Source organism: Hyla sarda, chromosome 8, assembly GCF_029499605.1.
Source record: "Hyla sarda isolate aHylSar1 chromosome 8, aHylSar1.hap1, whole genome shotgun sequence".
NCBI lineage: Eukaryota > Metazoa > Chordata > Amphibia > Anura > Hylidae > Hyla > Hyla sarda.
Window position 1 is genome coordinate 225055192 of NC_079196.1, and position 27831 is coordinate 225083022.

Below are 27831 nucleotides of genomic sequence, written 5' to 3' on the forward strand. Positions count from 1 at the left end.
GGGGATAAGACGTCTGATCGCGAGGGTCCCGGCACTAGGGACCGATCTCGGCTGTGGCACCCCACTGTCATCACTGCACAGAGCAAACTCGCTCTGTGTGTAATGACGGGCGATACAGGGGCCGGAGCATCGTGACGCCCCCTCCCATAGACCTGCATTAAGGGGGCGCGCCGTGATGTCACGATGCTCTGGCCCCTGTATCACCCGTCATTACGCACATAACGAGTTTGCTCTGTGCAGTGATGACAGTGGGGTGCCACAGCCGAGAATGGTCCCTAGCGGCGGGACCCCCGCAATCAGACATCTTATTCCCTATCCTTTGTCTAGGGGCAGAGTACCCCTTTAATTTTGGTGTGGGACTGCTTCTTTAACCCCTTAATGACCACCAACGTAAATGTACATCCTGATGCAGTGGTACTTAACGCACCAGGACGTAAATTTACGTCCTGTACATGATGCGAGCACCGGACCGGCGCTCGCTTCATGCATTGCAGGTCCCGGCTGCTATCAGCAGCCAGGGACTCGCCAGTAATGGCGGACATCAGCGATCGTACTGATGTCCTCCATTAACCCCTCAGTTGCCATGATCAATACAGATCACAGCATCTGTGGTAATGCGGGAGTTTAAATGGATGATCGGATCGTTCGCAGCTCTGCCGAGGGGATCTGATCATCCAACATGGCGTACGGAGGTCCCTTCACCTGCCTCCGGACTTCTGTTCTGGTCTGAGGTCGAGCAGACCAGAGCGGAAAATCGCCGATAACACTGATCAGTGCTATGTCTATGCATAGCACTGAACAGTATTAGCAATCAAAAGTGAAAAATACCCTCCCCCAATAAAAATGTAAATCGGCCTTTTTTCTCATTTTACCCCCAAAAGCGTAAAAATTTTATAAACCTATTTGGTGTCTCCGCATGCGTAAATTTCCGAACTATCATAATATAATGTTAATTATCCACATGGTGATCGGCGTAAACGTAAAAAAAAAAAAAAAAGTCAAAAATTGCTGCTTTTATGTCACATTTTATTCCCCAAAAAATTAATAAAAAGTGATTAAAAAGTTAAATATAAGCAAAAGTGGTACCGATAAAAACTACAGATCACGGCGCAGAAAATGAGCCCTCATACCGCCCAGTTTTTTGGAAAAAAGAGAAAGTTATAGGTGGTCAAAATAGGGCAATTTTAAACATACTAATTTTGTGAAAAAAAAGTTTGAGATTTTTTTAAATAATATTTTTTGTTTTGCGCCGTACATTTTATGGTAAATTCATTACAAAGTAAAATTGTGCATGCAAAAAAAAAAAAAAAAAACAAGTCCTCATATGGGTCTGTGGATGTGGATGGAAATATAAAAGAGTTATAATTTTTAGAAGGTGAGAAGGAAAAAAACGAAAATGCTAAAATAAAATTGCCCTGGTCCTTATGGGGTTATCCCGGAAAAAACTTCTTTATATATATATATATATATATATATATATATATATATATATATATATATATCTCAACTGGCTCCTGAAAGTTAAACAGATTTGTAAATTACTTCTATTAAAAAAATCATAATCCTTTCAGTACTTATGAGCTGCTGAAGTTGAGTTGTTCTTTTCTGTCTCAGTCCTCTCTGATGACACGTGTCTCGGGAACTGTCCAGAGTAGAAGCAAATCTCCATAGCAAACCTCTTCTACTCTGTGCAGTTCCTGATACAAGCAGAGGTGTCAGCAGAGAGCACTGTTGCCAGACAGAAAACAACAACTCAACTTCAGCAGCTGATAATTATTGGAAGGATTAAGATTTTTTTAATTTAAGTAATTTACAAATCTGTTTAACTTTCTGAAGCCAGTTGATATATATATATATATATATATATATATATATATATATATAGTTTCTTCCTGGAATACCCCTTTAAGTGGTTAATAGATACCATGCCAAATCCACCTCTTCCAGTCACATGATTCCTTCGAAAGTATGCAGCGTCTTACCCCTGCCTTGTCTCCTCTGTCTCCTCCTTGGTGAAGTCTTTCTGTTCCCATCAGGTAGGATCTGGGCTCCGGTGAGTATTACTGATCACCATTTAGGACGCAGCTATTTCCCGTGTATAGTAGAATCCTCCATTGTGCTAGTCAGGGCTGAGAAGTGTCAGTAGATATAAGACTGTGGGGTCCGGAATAATGAGACTTCTGTGGGCCGGCGCTTGGTGGGGGCTACGTTCTACTCTTTTGTATGGTGGCACCACTGGCCTACTGAATGTGATCGTACATACATAGATACAGGAACATCTATAGCAATATTTCCCAATCAGCGTGCCTCCAGCTGTTGCAGAACGACAACTCTCAGCATGCCCGGACAGCCAACGGCTGTCCGGGCATGCTGTGAGTTGTTGTTCTGCAACAGCTGGCGGCACCCTGGTTGGGTAACACTGATCTATAGATTTTACATAGTGCAGGGAAAACTAAGTAAGAACTCCAACCCTCCTGTGAATAATGCGGATTTATGTGTCTCCGTTATTACGGATTTATAAACAAACCCTGGGTTATGTTGATCCCTGTGACTTATTTTTGCTGAATCATAACCATTGGCGTCCTGCCAAAATATTTAGAAAAAAACAAAAACAAAAAAACAGGAGGAAGGAAAAAACAATATCGCTTTCCAAAAAAAACAAAAACAAAACATGTCCGGTCAAAAAAAAACTACATCTCTTCAGTATTAAAGGGGTACTCCACTGGAAAAGTTTTTATTTATTTATTTATTTATTTTTTAAATCAACTGGTGCCAGAAAGTTAAACATATTTGTAAATGACTTCTATTAAAAAATAAATCTTAATCCTTCCAGTACTTATTAGCTGCTGTGTGCTCCACAGGAAGTTCTTTTCTTTTTGAATTTCCTTTCTGTCTGACCACAGTGCTCTCTGCTGACATTTTTTTTGAACTGTCCAGAGTAGGAGAAAATCCCCATAGAAAACCTATCCTACTCTGGACAGTTTTCCAGTGGAGTACCCCTTTAAGGGTGACGATCCTTCCATGTCAATCCCAGGTTCAGGTAGTCACCAAAGCCAAATGACGGGAGGAGATTTATCAAAACCCGTCTGGAGGAAAAGTTTCTGAGTTGCCCATAGCAACCAATCAGATCGCTGCTTTCATTTTTGAAAAGGCCTCTGCAAAATGAAAGCAGCGATCTGATTGGTTGCTATGGGCAACTGGTCAACTTTTCCTCTGGACGGGTTTTGATAAATCTCCCCCTATGTCTTATTATATTATTGGCTACAGGTGCGGAAAGGAGGAAATGGAACCAAAACATAGGAAACAAAGAGCAGCACATGCATCAGGACTACTGCAATGAGGATCAACCCCCGTGTGACGTCCCCTCCCATAGGCTTGCATTGAGGGGGCGGAGCGTGAGGTCACACGGGGGCGGAGCCGTGATGTCACAATGCTCCGGCCCCATGATCGCCAGTCATCAGACCCGGAGCGAACAAGCTCTGGGGACTGATGGTAACAGGGTGCTGCGTGCAAGATCCTGGGGGTCCCCAGCGGCAGGACCCCCGCGATCAGGCATCTTATCCCCTATCCTTTGGATAGGGGATAAGATGTCTTAGCGCCGGAGTACCCCTTTAATTATCGTCTGGGAGCATCAACAGAGAAAAAAGAATTGAAGGGAATATGTCCCAGAATTATTCCATGAAGAATACAAGTCTTTATTTACTAAACCACACAGTCAGAGGGCACAGAACCCCTTTAAGGGAAGGATTAAAATTAAATTTAAAAAAAGTTTGTTTGTTTTTTATGGGGAAAAGGTATCTGGTTGCACACCCTTTTCTATCATTTTCTTTCACTGATCCTGAGTTCTTACATTTCTTCTGTTCTAGTCACATCCAGAGCTGCCATCTCCGTTTCATTCTGATCTCACATCCTATAAAGGCTCCCCACCTGGCCCCCCATCTCTGAGGCTCACAGACCTACAGACATGGTTGACCGACCTCCAATAAAAGTGGTGAGTGGGATGCCCATCCTGGGACCCTTCGCAGAAAATTGGGAGAATGTTCAACGTTTCCAGGCAAAAGATGGGGACCTGCTGATAGTTACCTTCCCAAAATCTGGTAAGACCATTAAATGTACCCACATAAAACATGAAATACCAAGGGGATCATCATGGTTTGGAGGCTGACCATATTCTGGTGTTCTCCACATTGACATGAATCTAACTAAAGACATAGAAGGCCATTTTGGAGACTGAAGAGAACGGCCTTGGGTCGCCGGTCACCCACCTGCATATAATTCCACACCAGCATTTTGTATTCTTTATTTTTCTCCTCTCCATGGGTGTAAAGCTTGTGGATGTTATCACCATTGTCATGTCCTTACAAGAGGATCTCTTTTTGACGGATGGATACTTATTATTTTAGTACTAATAATGCAGGTATCATCTCATTGTATCCATGAGTGAATTGTAAATCCGGTACCTCAACGCCTTTATCTCCAGTCGTCATTTACTCCGAGGACCTCCATGGTAATGAATGTCTCCTCTTAACAGGTACCACTTGGATGAGCGAGATTTTGGACCTAATGATACATAATGGGGATGTTACAAAAACCCAACGGGGTGCCATATTTGAGCGGGTGCCCTTTCTGGAGTACGCGGCGCCTGATATGCCATCAGGTGAGTGAAGCCGATTAAGTTATTACACAGTGTTTTTGTCAGGGACCGACCGGGGGACAGAGACAAAAACAAAAAAGTGGTACCAGAGCAAGTGGGCAGGCTGGTGATTCTGTCAGGGACCAACCAGGGGACAGGGAGAGTGAGACCTAAACTGACCCTAAAACATCTTTCCCTGCCTACTTGCCCATCCACCCTAAATGGTGGATCGACAACTGGGCGCCGGTCCCTCCCTGAGCTAAAGGGCAGTGGCCTTAAAAACACATACTAAATAAACAGCCAGTCACAAGCCAAAAACATAACAACAGTATGAACAGATACATAGCAGAAAGGATGTACAAATTCTAAAACCGACTATACAAACACGGATTAAAATCTACTAAGAGCATGCTACCTAACCATGGGTAAAAGCCCAGAACATATCAAAGATAAATGCAAGGTGCATGCTAAAACAGAGATAGTAGATTAAAGCTCAAAACAAGGAGTGTTTCACCAAGAGCTCCATAGCAGCATGTCAGGCATGAAAGGATATCAGGATGTAAGATGTCAATCACCAGCCTAGAAGCTAGACTGGGCTCACCTTATGTAGACACACCCTAAGCGCTATTGGATAGAAAGCCAAAGGGTTTAACTATTCCCTCACCGGGGAACATATCACTGTTAAAAACACAACCAATTCAATAGCTGAGTGTGAACACAGACAAAGACAGACATGACAGTTTTATGGGATTCAATCACTGTACAAATGGCTCAATTACACCAAGCGTTGGATGCTCCAGTACTGGAAGGACAATTTGATGCGTATATTAAAGTAGTCTACGTCTTATGTTGTAGAAAAGATTCTGGCATGTGTAAGTCCAATATGTCACCTCCCCCCTTAGGAACTGAGATCCTTAATGCAATGGAGTCTCCACGTGTGATCAAATCTCATTTACCAGTTCACCTCCTGCCAAGCAGCTTCTGGGAAAAGAAATGCAAGGTACCGGAAGTACGACGTGTTCTCTTTGTAGATCATGGCCCATCACAACCCTATGGGGGAAATCTATCAGAACCTGTCCAGAGGAAAGGTTGCCCAATTGCCCATAGCAACCAATCAGATCGCTTCTTTCATTTTTAACAAGGCCTCTGCAAAATGAAAGTAGTGATCTGATTGGTTGCTATGGGCAACTGGGAAACTTTTCCTTTGCACAGATTTTGACAAATCTTCCCCCATAGACCCCAAACACATGAAGATGAGATTGAGGTCTATGGGGGAGATTTATAAAAACCTTTCTAGAGGAAAAGTTGACCAGTTGCCCATAGCAACCAATCAGATCGTTTCTTTCACAGGCCTTTTCAAAAATGAAAGAAGCGATCTGATTGGTTGCTATGGGCAACTCAGGAACTTTTCCCCTGCACAGGTATTGATAAATCTCCCCCGATATGTTTCTGATCTTTTTGGTGGAGTCTGGTTCGGTGTTTAGTCTGAGTTTCCTATGAATTCTCTGTTTTCCTTGCCATATTGTCGGGTCTTCATTTCATGTCCCATATATAACACTTGGTCTACGACGTTTGGTCCGGCACTCACTATGGAATAAGATCTATGTCTGGTTTTTCTATATAGACTGCTGGTCCATAGAACAAGGTCTATCATTCGTGCTACAGAGCCTGGTTCTCTTACTATCTATTATTCTGTAGAAGCTTAAAGGGGTAGTCCAGTGGTGAAAAACTTATCCCCTATCCTAAGGATAGGGGATAAGTTTGAGATCGCGGGGGGTCCGACCGCTGGGGCCCCCTGCGATCTCTCTGTATGGGGGGCCAGATAGCAGGTGTCGACCTCCGAACGAAGCGGCGGCCGACACGCCCCCTCAATACATCTGTATGGCAGAGCCGGAGATTGCCGAAGGCAGCGCTTCGGCTCAGCCATAGAGTTGTATTGAGGGGCCGTGTCGGCCACCGCTTCGTGTGGAGGTCGACACGCCCCCTTCCCGCGGGCTGTCGGGGCTCCGTACAGGAGATCGCAGGGGGCCCCAGCGGTCGGACCCCCCCCCCCCCCCCGCGATCTCAAACTTATCCCCTATCCTTAGGATAGGGGATAAGTTGTTCACCACTGGGTCACCACTGGACTACTCCTTTAAAGGGGTACTCCGCTGGAAAGCATATTATTATTATTATTTTTTTTTTCAAATCAACTGGTGCCAAAAATTTTAACAGATTTGTAAATGACTTCTATTAAAAAATCTTAATCCTTCCAGAACTTATCAGCTGCTGTATGCTACAGAGGAAGTTCTTTTCTTTTTGAATTTCCTTTCTGTCTGACCACAGTGCTCTCTGCTGACACCTCTGTCCATGTCAGGCACTGTCCAGAACAGGAGCAAATCCCCATTGCAAACTTCTCCTGCTCTGGACAGTTCCTGACATGGACAGAGGTGTCAGCAGAGAGCACTGTGGTCAAACAGAAAGGAAATTCAAAAAGAAAAGAACTTCCTGTGGAGCATACAGCAGCTGAGAAGTACTGGAAGGATTAAGATCTTTAAATAGAAGTAATTTACAAATCTGTTGAACTTTCTGGCACCAGCTGGTTTAAAAAAAAAAAAAAAAAAAAAATGTTTTCCAGCAGAGTACCCCTTTAACCCCTTAAGGACACATGACGTACTGGAACGTCATGTGTCCACTCCCGATCTATAACGCGGGGCCACGGCGTGGCCCCGCGTCATAGCGGGTCGGGCCCGGCCTCTAACAACGGCCGGGACCCGTGGCTAATAGCGCGCGGCATTGATCGCTGTGCCGCGCGCTATTAACCCTTTAGACGCGGCGTTCAAAGTTGAACGCCGCGTCTAAAGTGAAACCGAAAGCATCCCGGCTAGCTCAGTGGGCTGTTCGGGATAGCCGCGGTGAAATCGCGGCATCCCGAACAGCTGACAGGACAGCGGGAGGGCCCCTTCCTGCCTCCTCGCTGTCCGATCGCCGAATGACTGCTCAGTGCCTGAGATCCAGGCATGAGCAGTCATCCGGCAGAATCGTTGATCACTGGTTTCTTATGAGAAACCAGTGATCAACATAGAAGATCAGTGTGTGCAGTGTTATAGGTCCCTATGGGACCTATAACACTGCAAAAAAAAAGTGAAAAAAAAAAGTGAATAAAGATCATTTAACTCCTCCCCTATTAAAAGTTTGAATCACCCCCCTTTTCCAATAAAAAAAAAAACACAGTGTAAATAAAAATAAAAATAAACATATGTGGTATCACCGCGTGCGGAAATGTCCGAATTATAAAAATATATCATTAATTAAACCGCTCGGTCAATGGCGTGCGCGCAAAAAAAGTCCAAAATAGTGCATTTTTGGTCACTTTTTATATCATTTAAAAATGAATAAAAAGTGATCAATAAGTCCTATCAATGCAAAAATGGTACCGTTAAAAACTTCAGATCACGGCGCAAAAAATGAGCCCTCATACCGCCCCATACACGGAAAAATAAAAAAGTTATAGGGGTCAGAAGATGACAATTTTAAACGTATTAATTTTCCTGCATGTAGTTATGATTTTTTCCAGAAGTCCGACAAAATCAAACCTATATAAGTAGGGTATCATTTTAATCGTATGGACCTACAGAATACATATCAGGTGTCATTTTTACCGAAAAATGTACTACGTAGAAACGGAAGCCCCCAAAAGTTACAAAACAGCGTTTTTTTTTTTCAATTTTGTCGCACAATGATTTTTTTTCCCGCTTCACCATAGATTTTTGGGCAAAATGACTGACGTCATTACAAAGTAGAATTGGTGGCGCAAAAAATAAGCCATCATATGGATTTTTAGGTGTAAATTTGAAAGAGTTATGATTTTTTAAAGGCAAGGAGCAAAAAACGAAAATGCAAAAACGGAAAAACCTCCGGTCCTTAAGGGGTTAAGCTGTCTGTCTTGTTGTAGAGTCAGGCCCATGTCTACTACAATATAACCGGGCCTACTGATTTGCTGTAGAGACCAAATTAGCTCTTACGATATATAAGGTTGCATTATGTCTCTGGCCTTACATCTCTAGTGTATGGCCGGCTCTACTGTTGGGCTTGGTCTATTACATATGAGGTCTGTCTCCCCATTGGTTCATGACCAGAACCGTCTGTCTTCCCATAGAGTAAGGTCAGGCTATACAGTAGTCCCTCAAGTTACAATATTAATTGGTTCTGGGACGACCATTGTATGTTGAAACCATCGTATGTTGAGACCATAACTCTATGGAAACCTGGTAATTGGTTCTGAAGTCACCAAAATGTCATCCAGAAATAGGAAAAAGTGAGAATTAAAGTTAAATAAGTAGATAACTAATATAGATAAAGCAAATCCTTACATATAAAAGTAAGAAAGAGCTGCTGGGAGCTGTATATAAAGCAAATCCTTACATATAAAAGCTGGGAGTTGTAAATCACTGTCTATTTCAGTGATTCCCAAAGAGGGTGCCTCCAGCTGTTGCAAAACTACAACTCTCAGCATGCCGCTGTCCGGGCATGCTGGGAGTTGTAGTTTTGCAACAGCTGAAGGCACCCTCTTTGGGAAACACTGGTCTAAGTAGAGGACAGGAGCTTCTTCAGGGTCCTGTACAGAACATGCAATGTACTAAAAATAGTAAAATGAAGCCGCCCTCACCTGGTGTCCAAAGGAGCAGCTAACCCTGGCACAGGTACAGAGTACAGAGCATGTAATACCTCCCTGTACTGTAGGGGGCGCTACCAGACACCAGTCAGTGCATACACTTCAGTAATACAGGTAAAGAGTACAGAACATGTAATACCTCACTGTACTGTAGGGGGCTCTACCAGGCACCAGTCAGTGCATACACTTCAGTGATACAGGTAATGAGTACAGAACATGTAATACCTCCCTGTACTGTAGTGGGCGCTACCAGACATCAGTCAGTACATACACTTCAGTAATACAGGTAAAGAGTACAGAACATGTAATACCTCCCTGTACTGCGGGGGGTGCTACCAGACACCAGTCAGTGCATACACTTCAGTAATACAGGTAAAGAGTACAGAACATGAAATACCTCCCTGTACTGCGGGGGGTGCTACCAGACACCAGTCAGTGCATACACTTCAGTAATACAGGTAAAGAGTACAGAACATGTAATACCTCCCTGTACTGTAGGGGGCGCTACCAGACCCCAGTCAGTACATACACTTTAGGAATACAGGGGTTTTACCAGTGAAATGCCCATTCTGATTGGTCGGTTCTTCGGCCATTGACACATTTCGCAGATTCCGTAGCATTGTATGTTGAGTCCGGTTTCAAGTTACAATGGTCCAGAAAAGACCATTGTATGTTGAAACTATTGTATGTAGAGGCCATTGTAAGTTGAGGGATCACTGTATTGGGTCCATCTATCCTGCTGTAGACCTTGGTTTCGCTCTGTCTGTATAATTTCTTGCTGTTTTTTGTTGTCTTCTTTCCCTGCAGATCCTTTATATGGCCCGAAATCCTAAGGATGTGTTAGTGTCTTATTATCATTTCTACCGTATGGCCATTCTGCACCCAGATCCAGGGACTTTCGAAGACTTTATACAAATGTTCATAGAGGGGGAAGGTACATATAATACTATACTTACAGCGTACCTGTCATTTCAAATCATTTTTTTTACATCCTGCATAATTTTATTGAATTAACCCATTCAAGTGCTGGTGATTTTAGTGCTCTCCCTGCTGTTATTAAGCCTCTGAGAGTTCCCTCCATGGTGCCTGGCTTTTTCTCATTCTCTCAATTTCAGGGAGCGGTTTGCCAAGAATATTCACACCTAGACTTTTGTTACCTTAGTTGTCTGGCCAATCAGAGGATAGCACAACACCTACTTCTCACTGCTATGCTATGGAGACAAATGGACTTCAAAGGTGCGGTGGGTCTTTTGCGGCGCTGACTCGGAACAGGCACATCAGGTGAGTATAAAAGGTTTATTAAAATGCAACGCGTTTCACCGCACATGTGAGGCTTCATCAGGCATCTGACGATGCCTGATGAAGCCGCACATGTGCGGTGAAACGCGTTGCATTTTAATAAACCTTTTATACTCACCTGATGTGCCTGTTCCGAGTCAGCACCTTTGAAGTCCATTTGTCCCTTTCTACTTGGTTGGGAGACTGCAGACCGGGCTCTAACAATCCTTATACGCAGTTCATCGTTGTGTGTGAGCTCACACAACCACCTAGGAGGCTTTAAAATAATCTTTCTACCAATACCTACCCAGTCGGTTTTACGCTATGGAGCGCTCTCTTTTATATTTTTAGACACCGCTATGCTATGACATGGCTGGAGAAAGTGCATTGGATTATAGAGGCTGGCACTGTGCTGGGTACAGTACAGCAAGAAAGAGTTACACTAAGAACTGAACTGCTGCTGAGATGAGCGAGATGCCTAGATTAACCTTTTTAGGGACAGTGATGATCCTCTGGAGGATGAAGACAGGCTCACAGATTGCAAGTGCATAGCCCAGGCTCTCTTTTTCCTCTCTTGCACATAGGAGTGGCTAAGCCTCTCCTCCACTCATTGTGTTCTGTCTTTTATTAAATACAGATTTTTCCTGACAACACGGAGTAAACAGCAGATTGTAAAGTGAGACATCTAGTGGCCAAGACCTAAAGGCTTTATAGTTAAAGGGGTACGCCCGTGGAAAACTTTATTTATTTATTTTTTAAATGAACTGGTCCCAGAAAGTTAAACAGATTTGTAAATCACTTCTATAAAAAAATCTTAATCCTTCCAGTACTTATTAGCGGCTGAATACTACAGAGGAAATGCTTTTCTTTTTGGATTTCTCTTCTGTCACGACCACAGTGCTCTCTGCTGACCTCTGCTGTCCATTTTAGGAACTGTCCAGAGCAGGAGAAAAATCCCCATAGCAAACATATGCTGCTCTGGATAGTTCCTAAAATGGACAGCAGAGGTCAGCAGAGAGCACTGTGGTCAGGACATCAGAGGAACTGCATTTCTTTTTTGGATTTCACTTTAGTATACAGCTCCTAAAAAGTACTGGAAGGATTAAGATTTTTTTTTTAATAGAAGTGATTTACAAATCTGTTTAACTTTCTGGCACCAGTTCATAAAAAATTTTTTAAAAAAAAATAACGTTTTCCACGGGAGTACCCCTTTAACATTTAACAAACTTCATAGAAATGTTTACATCAAGATTTATCATTTGTGAGTGGGAAAGCCAGACCGGACCGCTAAACTCATTCAGACTCCAAATCAGACCACAAAAATTATTCATATCTAAAACTAGCCCCTAAATGAATTCAGAACCTATGCCAGACCCCTAAAAATTTATTCAGACCCCAAATCAAACACTAGAATTATTCAGACACTGTAAATTTATTCTGCCCCCCCCCCCCCCCCCCGCCCCCCCCTATGGTATCAGACGGCAGATCGGAGACTAAAATTAATCAGACCCCTGACCTCAAATTTTTTTTATACTTTAGGCACTACTGTTAAAATTAACAGAATTATTTAGACCCCGCATACACTGCTATATACTACTATACACCGCAGGAGAAATGCTAGCACAGGCTTCCAGTATCCGTATACACTGCTATATACTACTATATACACCGCAGGAGAAATGCTAGCACAGGCTTCCAGTATCCATATACACTGCTATATACTACTATATACACCGCAGGAGAAATGCTGGCACAGGCTTCCAGTATCCATATACACTGCTATATACTAATATATACACCGCAGGAGAAATGCTAGCACAGGCTTCCAGTATCCATATACACTGCTATATACTACTATATACACCGCAGGAGAAATGCTAGCACAGGCTTCCAGTATCCGTATACACTGCTATATACTACTATATACACCGCAGGAGAAATGCTAGCACAGGCTTCCAGTATCCGTATACACTGCTATATACTACTATATACACCGCAGGAGAGATGCTATCACAGGCTTCCAGTATCCGTATACACTGCTATATACTACTATATACACCACAGGAGAAATGCTAGCACAGGCTTCCAGTATCCGTATACACTGCTATATACTACTATATACACCGCAGGAGAAATGCTAGCACAGGCTTCCAGTATCCTTATACACTGCTATATACTTACTATATACACCGCAGGAGAAATGCTAGCACAGGCTTCCAGTATCCGTATACACTGCTATATACTACTATATACACCGCAGGAGAAATGCTATCACAGGCTTCCAGTATCCGTATACACTGCTATATACTACTATATACACCGCAGGAGAAATGCTAGCACAGGCTTCCAGTATCCGTATACACTGCTATATACTACTATATACACCGCAGGAGAAATGCTAGCACAGGCTTCCAGTATCCGTATACACTGCTATATACTACTATATACACCGCAGGAGAAATGCTAGCACAGGCTTCCAGTATCTGTATACACTGCTATATACTACTATATACACCGCAGGAGAAATGCTAGCACAGGCTTCCAGTATCCGTATACACTGCTATATACACCTCAGGAGAAATGCTAGCACAGGCCTCCAGTATCCGTATACACTGCTATATACTACTATATACACCGCAGGAGAAATGCTAGCACAGGCTTCCAGTATCCGTATACACTGCTATATACTACTATACACACCGCAGGAGAAATGCTAGCACAGGCTTCCAGTATCTGTGTACACTGCTATATACTACTATATACACCGCAGGAGAAATGCTAGCACAGGCTTCCAGTATCCGTATACACTGCTATATACACCTCAGGAGAAATGCTAGCACAGGCCTCCAGTATCTGTATACACTGCTATATACTACTATATACACCGCAGGAGAAATGCTAGCACAGGCTTCCAGTATCCGTATACACTGCTATATACTACTATATACACCGCAGGAGAAATGCTAGCACAGGCTTCCAGTATCCGTATACCCTGCTATATACTACTATATACACCGCAGGAGAAATGCTTTTCATTGCAAATGAAAAATGTAAAGACTCAAGGATATTAAAGGTGAGGAGGAAAAAATGAAAACACAATAATGAAAAATCTCTACGTCCTTAAGGGGTTAATTAGATCCAGTCCAGATGCTCATGTGTCTTCTCATGATGCAAAAAGGAGCTGCAGCATAATGGTTACCGTATTTTTCGCCATATAAGGATGAAAATCTAGAAAAAAAGATTCTGAGCCAGATACAATGTAGAGTATAGGACAGTGATCTTCAACCTGCGGACCTCCAGATGTTGCAAAACTACAACTCCCAGCATGCCCGGACAGCAGTTGGCTGTACGGGCATGCCGGGAGTTGTAGTTTTGCAACATCTGGAGGTCCGCAGGTTGAAGATCACTGGTATAGGAGGTAATAGTCACGTGTCCCTGCCGCTCCGGACCATCACCGCTGCTCTGGATGTCGCTCCATCGCTGTCGCCGCGTCCTCGGGGTGTCCCCATCGCTCCGGAACGTCTCTGCTGCCGGCCGGGTATCCTCGCTCTCCGTCGCCGCCATCACGTCGCTACGCACGCCGCTCCTATTGGATGACGGGACGGCGTGCGCAACGACGACAAAGTAGAGCGCCGGCCATGCAGGGGATCCCGCCACGGAGCAGACACCGAGGAGGCAGGTAAGGTCCCTCTCGGTGTCCTGTAAGCTGTTCGGGACGCCGCGATTTCACCGTGGCGGTCCCGAACAGGCCGACTGAGTTTCACTTTCGCTTCAGACGTGACGGTCAGCTTTGATCGCCGCATCTGAAGGGTTAATACAGGGCATCACCGCGATCGGTGATGTCCTGTATTAGCCGCGGGTCCCGAATGTTGATGGCCGTGGGGACTGCCACGATAGGACAGGGTTTTAATGTGCATTCGCCGTATAAGACGCATCAACTCCCCCCCCCCCCCCAGTTTTGCGGAAGAAAAAGTGCGTCTTATACGGCAAAAAATACGGTAAACCTTCTAAGGTTGATAATAGGGAAACAGGACTGTGATCTTCTCTGGTGTAGTGATGACCGAACAGATACCGATGACTGAATGGGCCTGTGCTCTCCCAGCTGCCGAGGAACTATGACCCGAATACACACAAAATCCCTCTATATGGATGTTTTCGTCTTGCTCATACTTTGTCATTGTCCTTTTCTTTGTAGTTGCCTTTGGGTCATGGAGTGATCACGTGAAGGACTGGTGGAAGAGCAGACGACAGAAGGACATTCTCTACCTCTTCTACGAGGACATGTTAGAGGTGGGAAAAGATGGTCCCCACTTGTATAGTCCTGCTTGGTGCAGAGGCCTCTTCTTGTTATATTTGTGTTCTCTGGATTCCTCAGCCAGCTCTGCTCCCCTTAGGTCAAAAATTTTAAGTCTTCACCCACAATTTTGCTCCCCTCCTCCAGTGGTTCAATGAGCATCTGAATTCCTGGAACCAGAGAGATTTTTCCTGGTTCGGCAGGATACACTTACTTAAAATGACCCAAAGCTACTCTATCTAGTTCAAACTATCCCCATCCGCATCCCGTCCTCCTACTGGCGTGCCATGCAGCGGCACTTTAGCGCCTTTGTATGGGCCTCGTGTCATCCTCGGATTCGCCAGGAAACCTTATTTCGTCCCAAGGAGGCTGGGGCCTACCCAATAGAGCATTTTACTGTCTGGCGGCTGTGCATGCTCGTCTTTTGGACTTAATTCTAAAATTTGGGTGCGCATTGCCCGTGATTTTTACCCACACTCCTTGTCGGTGCTGCCCTGGTTGTGGCCCCCGTCCTCTTTCTCGAACCTGTCACTCACATCAGCCCAGACGCTCTCAGCCCAACGCCTTTCTTCCACCCACCACTCTATGGTCGATCCAGCGGGTTCCCTCCGCCCTATTACTGGTCACCTGGATTTCCCGCCCGGACTTGCCTCGAGTGACTTCCTGGGAGGTTCTAAAACGAACCCTCTCTGATTTAAACATGTTCTCGCTTCGGCTGGCCTGAAACCTTTTAACACCTTGTGTCCCGAGGGGGCTCCGCGATAGCAACACTTCTATTAGTCCATTAACCAGAGTCATAAACTACATGGTACCCTGTCTGCTTTGAACATCTCTGTCTCACCCCCCCCTGTCCCCCCACATGCCATTGGTTTCCTTTATCGGCTGTTGGTATCGGGCTCATCCTCTGACCTGCCCCCATTCTGTGCAGCCTGGGAGGAGGAGCTGGGCAAGCAGTTCTCTCCCGTCCAATGGCAGAAATGCTTCTTTCTTATTTCTTACCCATAAGTCCACTATAGCCTGCAAAGCCCAGGAAACCAACTATAAAGTCCTGTCCCGCTGGTATAGGGTCCCTGACCAACTCTGCCGTTGGTATCCGACGGCTCCTGACACCTGCTGGTGCTGCAGCCTTTTTGTTGGCACCATGGCTCACATCTGGTGGGAATGCCCGTCCCTTCGACCCTTTTTTTTGGGCCACTGTCTGAGATACCATCCACTCTGTGACGGGTACTACGGTTCCCATCTCCCCCAAAGCGGCTCTGCTATACATGTTCGATATGTCCCCTGTCACCTATAAGAAGTCGTTGATCATTTGCTGCAGGCGGCCAAGATGGTTATTCCACGGAAATGGAAATCTCCAGACCCTCCCTTCATTGAGGAATGGCTGGCTGAGATTGGTCATGTACAAGGTATAGGTGACCTGATCGCGCTGCCCCCTGCAGAACCTGACCGTTATAATAGGACTTGGTTTGATTGGCAGTTGTTCCAGTCCTTTTCTAGCTTTTCGCAACCTTTCCTATCCTGGGAACCCTGTGGGACCTTGACCCTTCCCCGTTCCGGTGTCTTTTGTCTTGTCCCTCTTTGTTGTTTGCCTTCTGTTTGTTCTGTTGTCCTCTCTCTCTCCCGATTATAGCGGGTGCGTTCTTTTAGCCTCCTTCTGACGCTCCCGGCCTCTTTCCTAGTCGGCTTGGCTTCATGACTAGTTACCTGGTTCTCTGTTTTGACTTATTACTGTATATGTTTTCCTTACTTATTGTTCCTTCGATAGCTGCGTGCTGTCCACCTGTTGTGCTTATCGTTTGCCATGATTTGTTTTGTCTTATTCTTAAAACTCAATAAAACTTTAAATAAAAAATAAAAAATTTTCATCAAAAATATAAAAGGCAAATTACATAGTCTTCTATGAAAGAAATGATGGTGGTATCTTATGTAATCTCACAGACACACCAAAGAAATCCAAAATTGGGTCATGTGACCTTGCCTTAGAAACACCCAGGTTGGCTTTGAATAAACTTCTCCCCTCTTGCAGTCTGGTTCATGGGATTGTCTTCTTGGCCACTATGGGACATTAATGTTCAGCCAATAATTTCTGTGCCCCCTCTCTCCCCCTGAGGATTGGAAGAGTTGTTGAGGGGGCTTTCTAAACTTCTCTTTGTGCAGGACCCAAAATGTGAACTCAGGAAGGTGACGAAGTTCATAGGGAAGGATCTATCTGAGGACATTTTGGAGACGATCCATCAGCGAACAACCTTTAAGAACATGAAAGAAAACCAAATGGCCAACTACAGCACCATCCCCACTTCCATCATGGACCACTCCATCTCACCCTTCATGAGGAAAGGTACTGTGCACTTCTGAGAACGATGGCTACTTATATTGTGGTATTTATGGCCCCTGAACCCTGTATTTCTGTCTTTCTAGGCATTTGTGGTGACTGGAAGAACCATCTCACGGTGGCTCAAAGTGAATTACTAGATGAATATTATAAGATGGAGATGTCTGACACCGACCTGACCTTCCGCTTCGACAACTGAGAAGACAACCTGCAAACTCCCTCCTCCGTCTCCACCCACATTGTACAGGGATGGAGATATATATACAGTGATCCCTCAACTTACAATGGCCTCAACATACAACAGTTTCAGCATACAATGGTCTTTTCTGGTCTTTTCTGGACCATTGTAACTTGGAACCAGACTCAAAATACAATGCTATGGAATCTGCGAAACGTGTCAATGGCTGGAAGAACCGACCAATCAGAATGGATATTTCACTCTTAAAACCCCTGTATTACTGAAGTGTATGCACTGACTGGTGTCTGATAGCGCCCCCTACAGTACAGGGAGGTATTACATGTTCTGTACTCTTTACCTGTATTACTGAAGTGCATGCACTGACTTGTGTCTGGTAGCGCCCCCTACAGTACAGGGAGGTATTACATGTTCTGTACTCTTTACCTGTATTACTGAAGTGTATGCACTGACTGGTGCCTGGTAGCGCCCCCTACAGTACAGGGAGGTATTACATGTTCTGTACTCTTTACCTGTATTACTGAAGTGTATGCACTGACTGGTGTCTGGTAGCACCCCCTACAGTACAGGGAGGTATTACATGTTCTGTACTCTTTACCTGTATTACTGAAGTGTATGCACTGACTGGTGTCTGATAGCGCCCCCTACAGTACAGGGAGGTATTACATGTTCTGTACTCTTTACCTGTATTACTGAAGTGTATGCACTGACTGGTGTCTGGTAGCACCCCCTACAGTACAAGGAGGTATTACATGTTCTGTACTCTTTACCTGTATTACTGAAGTGTATGCACTGACTGGTGTCTGGTAGCGCCCCCTACAGTACAGGGAGGTATTACATGTTCTGTACTCTTTACCTGTATCACTGAAGTGTATGCACTGACTGGTGTCTGGTAGCGCCCCCTACAGTGTAGAGAGGTATTACATGTTCTGTACTCTTTACCTGTATTACTGAAGTGTATGCACTGACTGGTGTCTGGTAGCGCCCCCTACAGTACAGGGAGGTATTACATGTTCTGTACTATTTACCTGTATTACTGAAGTGTATGCACTGACTGGTGTCTGGTAGCACCCCCTACAGTACAGGGAGGTATTACATGTTCTGTACTATTTACCTGTATTACTGAAGTGTATGCACTGACTGGTGTCTGGTAGCGCCCTCTACAGTACAGGGAAGTATTACATGTTCTGTACTCTTTACCTGTATTACTGAAGTGCATGCACTGACTGGTGTCTGGTAGCACCCCCTACAGTAGAGGGAGGTATTACATGTTCTGTACTCTTTACCTGTATTACTGAAGTGTATGCACTGACTGGTGTATTGTAGCGCCTCCTACAGTACAGGGAGGTATTACATGTTCTGTACTCTTTACCTGTGCCAGGGTTAGCTGCTCCTTTAGACACCAGGTCAGGGCGACTCCATTTTCCTTTTTTAGGACATTGCGTGTTCTGTACAGGACCATGAAGAAGCTTCTGTCCGCTACATAGACCAGTATTTCCCAAGCAGGGAGCCTCCAGCTGTTGCAAAACTACAACGCCCAGCATGTCTGGACAGCAGAAGGCTGTCCGGGCATGCTGGGAGTTGTAGTTTTGCAACATCTGGAGGCACCCTGGTTGGGAAACACTGAAATAGACAGTGATTACAGCTCCCAGCAGATCTTTATTACTTTTATATGTAAGGATTTGCTTTATCTATATTAGTTATCTACTTATTTTTCTTTAATCCTCACTTTTTCCTATTTTTTGGATGACATTTTGGTGGCTTCAGAACCAATTACCAGGTTTCCATAGAGTTCTGGTCTCAACATACAATGGTCGTCCTGGAACCAATTATTATTGTAACTTGAGGGACCGCTGTATTGCACTTACAGTATTGGTGCTGCACACAAGCTTTTATAAGATTTTCATTAGTATATTGTTTCTTCAATGAAATAAAATGATGAAATAATTTGTAACCATAGAAGAATCATTTCCTCTTTTTTGGAGAAAATGGCAGCCATGGCCTAATAGAGAGAGACATTTCTAGCTTGGAAGAGGGGTCCCTGGGGGATTTGAGGGTTTGTGCACCCAAAGATCCATATCCTAGTTTATGCACAGTCCACTATATGGCAGCATTTACATGACCTACAATCAGCCCCATCCAGATAAGGAATTAAATAACAATACTGTCTCTGCATACACCAGGTTACAATGTCGATGGGCTGAAGAAAGACCTAACGCCATCGAGTCAATCGCAGCTGATCAAGAGGAAAGCAGAACTGGTATATCTAACCCTTTATGTGTGAAAATGGCTGAGTCCACACTGGGGGCATACAAATACAGCTGCACAGTCCTCTCTATCCCCTCCCTGCAATTATCTCTATGATCATATAGAGAACTGTGTGGTCATACAGTTACAGGTGCACAGTCCTCTCTATTCCCTCCCTGCACTCATCTCTATGATCATATAGAGAACTGTGTGGTCATACAGTTACAGGTGCACAGTCCTCTCTATCCCCTCCCTGCACTCATCTCTATGATCATATAGAGAACTGTGTGGTCATACAGTTACAGCTGCACAGTCCTCTCTATCCCCTCCCTGTACTCATCTCTATGATTATAGAGAGAACTGTGTGGTCATACAGTTACAGGTGCACAGTCCTCTCTATTCCCTCCCTGCACTAATCTCTATGATCATATAGAGAAATGTGTGGTCATACAATTACAGGTGCACAGTCCTCTCTATCCCCTCCCTGCACTAATCTCTATGATCATATAGAGAACTGTGTGGTCATACAGTTACAGGTGCACAGTCCTCTCTATCCCCTCCCTGCAATTATCTCTATGATCATATAGAGAACTGTGTGGTCATACAGTTACAGGTGCACAGTCCTCTCTATCCCCTCCCTGCAATTATCTCTATGATCATATAGAGAACAGTGTGGCCATACAGTTACAGGTGCACAGTCCTCTCTACCCCCTCCCTGCAATTATCTCTATGATCATATAGAGAACTGTGTGGTCATACAGTTACAGGTGCACAGTCCTCTCTATCCCCTCCCTGCAATTATCTCTATGATCATATAGAGAACAGTGTGGCCATACAGTTACAGGTGCACAGTCCTCTCTACCCCCTCCCTGCAATTATCTCTATGATCATATAGAGAACTGTGTGATCATACAGTTACAGCTGCACAGTCCTCTCTATCCCCTCCCTGCACTCTTCTCTTCAAACTACACTGTGGATTGACCGGGGAGCAGAGATAGTGCTCAGACAAGACACACTGACAATGGTATTTTTATAGAGCTGAAGTTGAGTAATTGGTTGGTTGTGTAAAGGAGTCGTATGAAGCCAACGCTGTCCAAACACTGACCAGAAGAGGCCCCTGTAAAGTTACCAGTAACCTGAGAGTCCTGGCACAAGACGGGAAGGCTCAAGCCACAGTGCCCCCTAATGTGAACTGTAACCATCAGGCTTGTGTGCCCTGTGTAAGAGTTGTAAGAACTAAGTGTAATGGGCTTCTGTACTGGCAGCAGAAAGAGAAGTTAATTTAGGAAATGTTCGGAGAGCTGGGGGAGGAGCGGACGCATGGATCTACGGGGGCGCAAAAAACCACCTCACAGCGGCGCAGGGGGGAATGGAAGCCTGCGTGCACACTGCGCACACAGCCTCCCCCTCCCAACTGCGTCCCCTGCGTCCCCCTCCCCTTCTACCTTGCGGTGCAGTGGGCCGAAAATGGGTCCCTGGGGCGGAACGATCTTCACCTGCGCCGGACTCCCGTGCCTGCCGTGGACCTGCAAGCTGCGCGGACCGGCTTGCTTAAGGTATTGTACCCTTTCCACCCCTCTGTTACCCCTTCTCAACCCTGTCCACCCTCCTGTCACCCATGTTCACCCTCATCCACCCTCCTGTCACCCCTGTCCACCACCCTCCTGTCACCCCTTTCACTCCCGTTCACCCCCCACCACCCATGTCCACCCCCGTCCACCCTCCTGTCACCCCCGTCCACCCTTCTGTCATCCCTCTGTCACCCATGTCCACTCCTCTACACCTCTCTGTCCACTCCTCTACACCCCTGTCACCCATGTACGCTCCTCTGTACCCCTCTGTCTGCTCCTCTACACCTCTCTGTCCACTCCTCTACACCCCTGTCACCCATGTACACTCCTCTACACCCCTCTGTCCACTCCTCTACACCCCTGTCACCCATGTACGCTCCTCTGTACCCCTCTGTCTGCTCCTCTACACCCCTCTGTCCACTCCTCTACACCCCTGTCACCCATGTACACTCCTCTACACCCCTGTCCACTCCTCTACACCCCTGTCACCCATGTACACTCCTCTACACCCCTGTCCACTCCTCTGCACCCCTCTGTCTGCTCCTCTACACCCCTGTCACCCATGTACACTCCTCTACACCCCTGTCACCCATGTCCACTCCTCTACATCCCTCTGTCCACTCCTCTACACCCCTCTGTCCACTCCTCTACACCCCTCTGTCTCCTCCTCTACACCCCTCTGTACACTCCTCTACACCCCTCTGTACACTCCTCTACACCCCTGTCACCCATGTACACTCCTCTACACCCCTGTCACCCATGTACACTCCTCTACACCCCTCTGTCTGCTCCTCTACACCCCTGTCACCCATGTACACTCCTCTACACCCCTCTGTACGCTCCTCTACACTCCTGTCACCCATGTACGCTCCTCTGCACCCCTCTGTCTGCTCCTCTACACCCCTCTGTCCACTCCTCTACACCTCTGTCACCCATGTACGCTCCTGTACACCCCTCTGTACGCTCCTCTACACCCCTCTGTCACCCATTTAAAAAAAAAGTTCGGCACCTAATAGATTTGTTTTGCAGGTTTAACGGTGAAGAATTGTGTGTGGAAGAAATCGTGATGATGGCCCAGACCAGATGGAGAAGAGAAGGCAACGATGCAAATTAGAGAAGACGTCATTGGTGAGTTGCTGTATAAAGCAGCACTTTAAACTACATACCCACTGATAAATAGATATAGTGCATTGCGTTTTTTACCATTCCCCCCCCCCCCTTTTTTTTTTTGCTCGTCAACCTCTGTAGCGGTGTCCCGCGGAATTTTTTTTTTTCGAGGTGTGCCCCGACCCGAAAAAGGTTGGGAAACACTGCACTAGATTACACTGGACTGACGGGGGCAGCAATTACACTAGACGCATGTGTACTGACCGGGGGACAGAGTTAACCCTAGACTGTAACTCTAAGGATTTCGTGCTATTGTAAACCTGACATGTTTTGTCGTTTTGTGCACCAGATTCTGTCGCATTGCGCCAAAAATTATGTCTGCGCCAGATTTTGTGCCAGAAATGAAAAAACCCCGACTAACTCTCCATTTTGCTAAGAACCCCCCCCCCCCCAAAAAAGGGGGCGTGGCCATCAGGGAATGGGCGTGGTCTCCAAAAAGGGGCGTGTGTTACGCCGAGCGCTCCGGGTCCCCGTTCCTCCCCGGAGCGCTCGCCTCATCCTCGTTGCTGCAGCGCCCCGGTCAGATCTCCTGACCGGGTGCACTGCGGTACCGCCTCCAGCCGGGATGCGATTCGCGATGCGGGTGGCGCCCGCTCGCGATGCGCACCCCGGTCCCCGTACCTGACTCGCTCTCCGTCGGTCCTGTCCCGGCGCACGCGGCCCCGCTCCCTAGGGCGCGCGCGCGCCGGGTCTCTGCGATTTAAAGGGCCAGTGCACCTATGATGGTGCCTGGTCCAATCTTCCTAATTAGCTTAATTAGTTTCCACCTGTGCACTTCCCTATATCACCTCACTTCCCCTGCACTCCCTTGCCGGATCTTGTTGCACTTGTGCCTAGTGAAAGCGTTCCCTTGTTTGTTCCTAGCCCGTGTTCCTGACCTCCTGCCGTTGCCCCTGACTACGATCCTTGCCGCCTGCCCCCGACCTTCTGCTACGTCCGACCTTGCTTCTGCCTACTCCCTTGTACCTCGCCTATCTTCAGCAGTCAGAGAGGTGAGCCGTTGCTAGTGGATACGACCTGGTCACTACCGCCGCAGCAAGACCATCCCGCTTTGCGGCGGGCTCTGGTGAAAACCAGTAGTAACTTAGAACCGGTCCACTAGCACGGTCCTCGCCATCCCTCTCTGGCACAGAGGATCCACCTCCTGCCAGCCGGCATCGTGACAGTCCTCCCCGGAGCGCTCCAGTAGTGACTTAGAACCGGTCCACTAGCACGGTCCTCGCCATCCCTCTCTGGCACAGAGGATCCACCTCCTGCCAGCCGGCATCGTGACAGTAGATCCGGCCATGGATCCCGCTGAAGTTCCTCTGCCAGTTGTCGCCGACCTCACCACGGTGATTGCCCAGCAAGCCCAACAGATTGCCCAGCAAGCCCAACGGATTGCCCAGCGAAATCACCAGCTGGCATACTTGACCACCGTGACACTGCAACTTCAGTCACAGATACAGCAGCTGCTGCCACAGACACAGCAGCTACAACAACCATCTCCTCCGCCGGCTCCTGCAACTCCTCCGCAGCAACCGGCCGCTCCTAACCCCTGCTTGTCCCTGCCGGACAAATTTGATGGGGACTCTAGACTCTGCCGTGGTCTCCTTTCTGGAAAGGCCTTGTCTGGGGCCACACCACTCTGGGACCGCAATGATCCTGCCACAGCCACAGTCCAGTCCTTCTTCGCTGAGGCCCGTGGTGTCTTCGAGGAGCCTGCCCGAGCCTCTTCTGCCAAGACTGCCCTGCTGAACCTGGCCCAGGGTGTTTCTTCCGTTGGCGAATACGCCATTCAGTTCCGTGCTCTTGCTTCCGAGTTGTCCTGGAATAGTGAGGCTCTCTGCGCGACCTTTAAAAAAGGCCTATCCAGCAACATTAAAGATGTTCTGGCCGCACGAGAAACTCCTGCTAACCTACATGAACTCATTCATCTTGCCACTCGCATTGACATGCGTTTTTCCGGATGGCGTCTGGAGCTCCGCCTGGATATGGACTTTGTTCGCACAAGGCGTTTTTTCTCCCCGGCTCCTCTCTCCTCTGGTCCTCTGCAAACCGTTCCTGTGCCTCCCGCCGTGGAGGCTATGCAAGTTGACCGGTCTCGCTTGACACCTCAAGAGAGGTCACGACGCCGCATGGAGAACCTCTGCCTGTACTATGCCAGTACCGAACACTTCCTGAAGGATTGTCCTATCCGTCCTCCCCGCCTGGAAAGACGTACGCTGACTCCGCACAAAGGTGACACAGTTCTTGATGTCAACTCTGCTTCTCCACGCCTTACTGTGCCTGTGCGGATATCTGCCTCTACCTTCTCCTTCTCTACTATGCTCTTCTTGGATTCCGGATCTGCAGGAAATTTTTTTTTGGCCTCTCTTATCAACAGGTTCAACGTCCCTGTGACCAGTCTCGCCAGACCCCTCTACAGCAATTGTGTTAACAATGAAAGTTTGGACTGTGCCGTGCGTTACCGCACGGAACCCCTCCTAATGTGCATCGGACCTCTTCACGAAAGAGTTGAGTTTTTGTTCCTCAGGTTCTTTGGACCCAAGAAGAGGGGGAGACCCAAGGGGGGGGGTACTGTTACGCCGAGCGCTCCGGGTCCCCGTTCCTCCCCGGAGCGCTCGCCTCATCCTCGTTGCTGCAGCGCCCCGGTCAGATCTCCTGACCGGGTGCACTGCGGTACCGCCTCCAGCCGGGATGCGATTCGCGATGCGGGTGGCGCCCGCTCGCGATGCGCACCCCGGTCCCCGTACCTGACTCGCTCTCCGTCGGTCCTGTCCCGGCGCGCGCGGCCCCGCTCCCTAGGGCGCGCGCGCGCCGGGTCTCTGCGATTTAAAGGGCCAGTGCACCTATGATGGTGCCTGGTCCAATCTTCCTAATTAGCTTAATTAGTTTCCACCTGTGCACTTCCCTATATCACCTCACTTCCCCTGCACTCCCTTGCCGGATCTTGTTGCACTTGTGCCTAGTGAAAGCGTTCCCTTGTTTGTTCCTAGCCCGTGTTCCTGACCTCCTGCCGTTGCCCCTGACTACGATCCTTGCCGCCTGCCCCCGACCTTCTGCTACGTCCGACCTTGCTTCTGCCTACTCCCTTGTACCTCGCCTATCTTCAGCAGTCAGAGAGGTTGAGCCGTTGCTAGTGGATACGACCTGGTCACTACCGCCGCAGCAAGACCATCCCGCTTTGCGGCGGGCTCTGGTGAAAACCAGTAGTGACTTAGAACCGGTCCACTAGCACGGTCCTCGCCATCCCTCTCTGGCACAGAGGATCCACCTCCTGCCAGCCGGCATCGTGACAGCGTGTTCCCGTCATTTTCACAAAAAAACTACATATTTACTAAGGTTTCCACATAAAATGTGGTGGATTTGAGCTGAGGAAAAACCCGACAGATCAGAGCGGGTGGAAAAAAAGCTAAATGTAGGGAAAGTGGAAAATGTAGGGAAACCTTAGTAAATACCGGGGAAAATAAATAAAATGTAGGGAATTAAAACCCACAAAGAAACCTACACAACACTCTTAGTAAATAAGGGCCAAAAGTTGTTATTATTCTCATTATTATCAAAAAGCAGGTGTAGCGCTCCAGCTCATCTCCGCGTCCGGCCGATGCACCAGATGGTGTGGACTTCACTTTATTGCATAATACACAAGACAGTGGTCTCCAACCTGCGGACCTCCAGATGTTGCAAAACTACAACTCCCAGCATGCCCGGACAGCCGTTGGCTGTCCGGGCATGCTGGGAGTTGTAGTTTTGCAACATCTGGAGGTCCGCAGGTTGGAGACCACTGACACAAGAGATGGAAAGGTGACGCGTTTCAGTCCAATCACCGGGCCTTACTCATACAGTGCGTCAGGCAGAAATGCGTCACCTTTCCACGTCCTGTGTATTGTATTATGTAATAAAGTATTGTGTTCTGAAGAGTCGCGCCGTGCTGGGGATCTGCTTCGAGGTTACATTATTATTACAGCGCACGAGTTACACTTTGTTATCATTTTCTTTCACTGATCCTGAGTTCTTACATTTCTTCTGTTCTAGTCACATCCAGAGCTGCCATCTCCGTTTTGTTCTGATCTCACATCCTATTGTGATGTCCCAGTACAGGATATCATCCTACAGTCCTATCAGGTTGAGTCTCTGCACGTCCCCAGGACTCACCTGCAGTGTCCCCCATAATGTAAATTAGTTGTACATTGAATGTAAAGGACCTTTGATTTGGTCACATGGTTTTTGATCACATGATAATGGTTGTCACATGTTAAAGTCACATGTTTTGTTACCCAGAGAGCACCAGGTGACCAGGTGACCCGCAGTTGGCCTATGGGCTCCTTGCTCCGCCCCCTTTATAAGAGGGGGAGGTTCTACAATCTCTGTCTTAGATCCTGAGGTCCAGTCCAGACGTCTCAGGGTCAGTGTCCAGCACATCTGGAGGCCTCAACCTAAATTACAGCCACAAGTCAGTAAGTCGTCATCTCTGTCTGCTGTCACCATCTTCAGTCAAGTCTATTATAGTCAGCGTGGCTGCGCTAAAGTCTGTCAAAGTCACTACAAGTCCCAGCAAGCTGTGAGGTCCCCTGTGTTACTGGTCACCTCTCTGGGATCCTGGCCGAGCTGTAAAGACTGTTACCATCTGTCTACCTCAGTAAAGCTACCATTAACCCTAACCTGGCCTTGGACTATTATTTGCAATGCTTAACTAGGACTAGAGGTGCCACCGTTCGGGTGGTTCTCGGTTAAAAGGGATTAACACCATTTGCCCCTGGGCTACAACATCTGCCCCATCCACCGCCCTGTGGGGCACCACATCCTATAAAGGCTCCCCACCTGGCCCCCCATCTCTGAGGCTCACAGACCTACAGACATGGTTGACCGACCTCCAATAAAAGTGGTGAGTGGGATGCCCATCCTGGGAGCCTTCGCAGAAAATTGGGAGAATGTTCAACGTTTCCAGGCAAAAGATGGGGACCTGCTGATAGTTACCTTCCCAAAATCTGGTAAGACCATTAAATGTACCCACATAAAACATGAAATACCAAGGGGATCATCATGGTTTGGAGGCTGACCATATTCTGGTGTTCTCCACATTGACATGAATCTAACTAAAGACATAGAAGGCCATTTTGGAGACTGAAGAGAACGGCCTTGGGTCACCGGTCACCCACCTGCATATAATTCCACACCAGCATTTTGTATTCTTTATTTTTCTTCTCTCCATGGGTGTAAAGCTTGTGGATGTTATCACCATTGTCATGTCCTTACAAGAGGATCTCTTTTTGACGGATGGATACTTATTATTTTAGTACTAATAATGCAGGTATCATCTCATTGTATCCATGAGTGAGTTGTAAATCCGGTACCTCAACGCCTTTATCTCCAGTCGTCATTTACTCCGAGGACCTCCATGGTAATGAATGTCTCCTCTTAACAGGTACCACTTGGATGAGCGAGATTTTGGACCTAATGATACATAATGGGGATGT

The 27831-nt window shown here is 46.8% G+C and overlaps 2 protein-coding genes across 6 annotated transcripts in view; one reads left to right on the plus strand and one right to left on the minus strand.

The window, feature by feature from the left end:
* CORO1A (coronin 1A) overlaps nt 1–5691 on the minus strand; it is a 107518-nt gene extending 101827 nt beyond the window's left edge. Inside the window, exon 1 of one of the 4 annotated variants that reach the window (XM_056535697.1) lies at nt 5638–5691. In XM_056535697.1, coding sequence (XP_056391672.1) covers nt 5638–5676 — 39 coding nt within the window. In that variant the 5' untranslated portion in view covers nt 5677–5691. Of the gene's footprint in view, nt 1–1982; nt 2005–5589 lie in introns of those variants that run through there. The other 3 variants (XM_056535696.1, XM_056535694.1, XM_056535695.1) reach the window with 3 other exon arrangements.
* On the plus strand, nt 1928–17950 carry LOC130284845 (sulfotransferase 1 family member D1-like). 2 transcript variants are annotated; one of them, XM_056535699.1, is made up of 8 exons: nt 1928–2036; nt 3867–4097; nt 4532–4657; nt 5536–5633; nt 10095–10221; nt 14761–14855; nt 17017–17197; nt 17278–17950. In XM_056535699.1, exons 2-8 carry the CDS (start codon nt 3965–3967, stop codon nt 17388–17390), a joined length of 873 nt encoding a protein of 290 aa, XP_056391674.1. In that variant the 5' UTR covers nt 1928–2036; nt 3867–3964; the 3' UTR covers nt 17391–17950. The 2 variants fall into 2 exon arrangements, with proteins under 2 accessions (XP_056391674.1, XP_056391673.1); XM_056535698.1 differs by having other exon boundaries at nt 1962–2053.
* The last annotated feature ends 9881 nt before the right edge of the window (nt 17951–27831 follow it).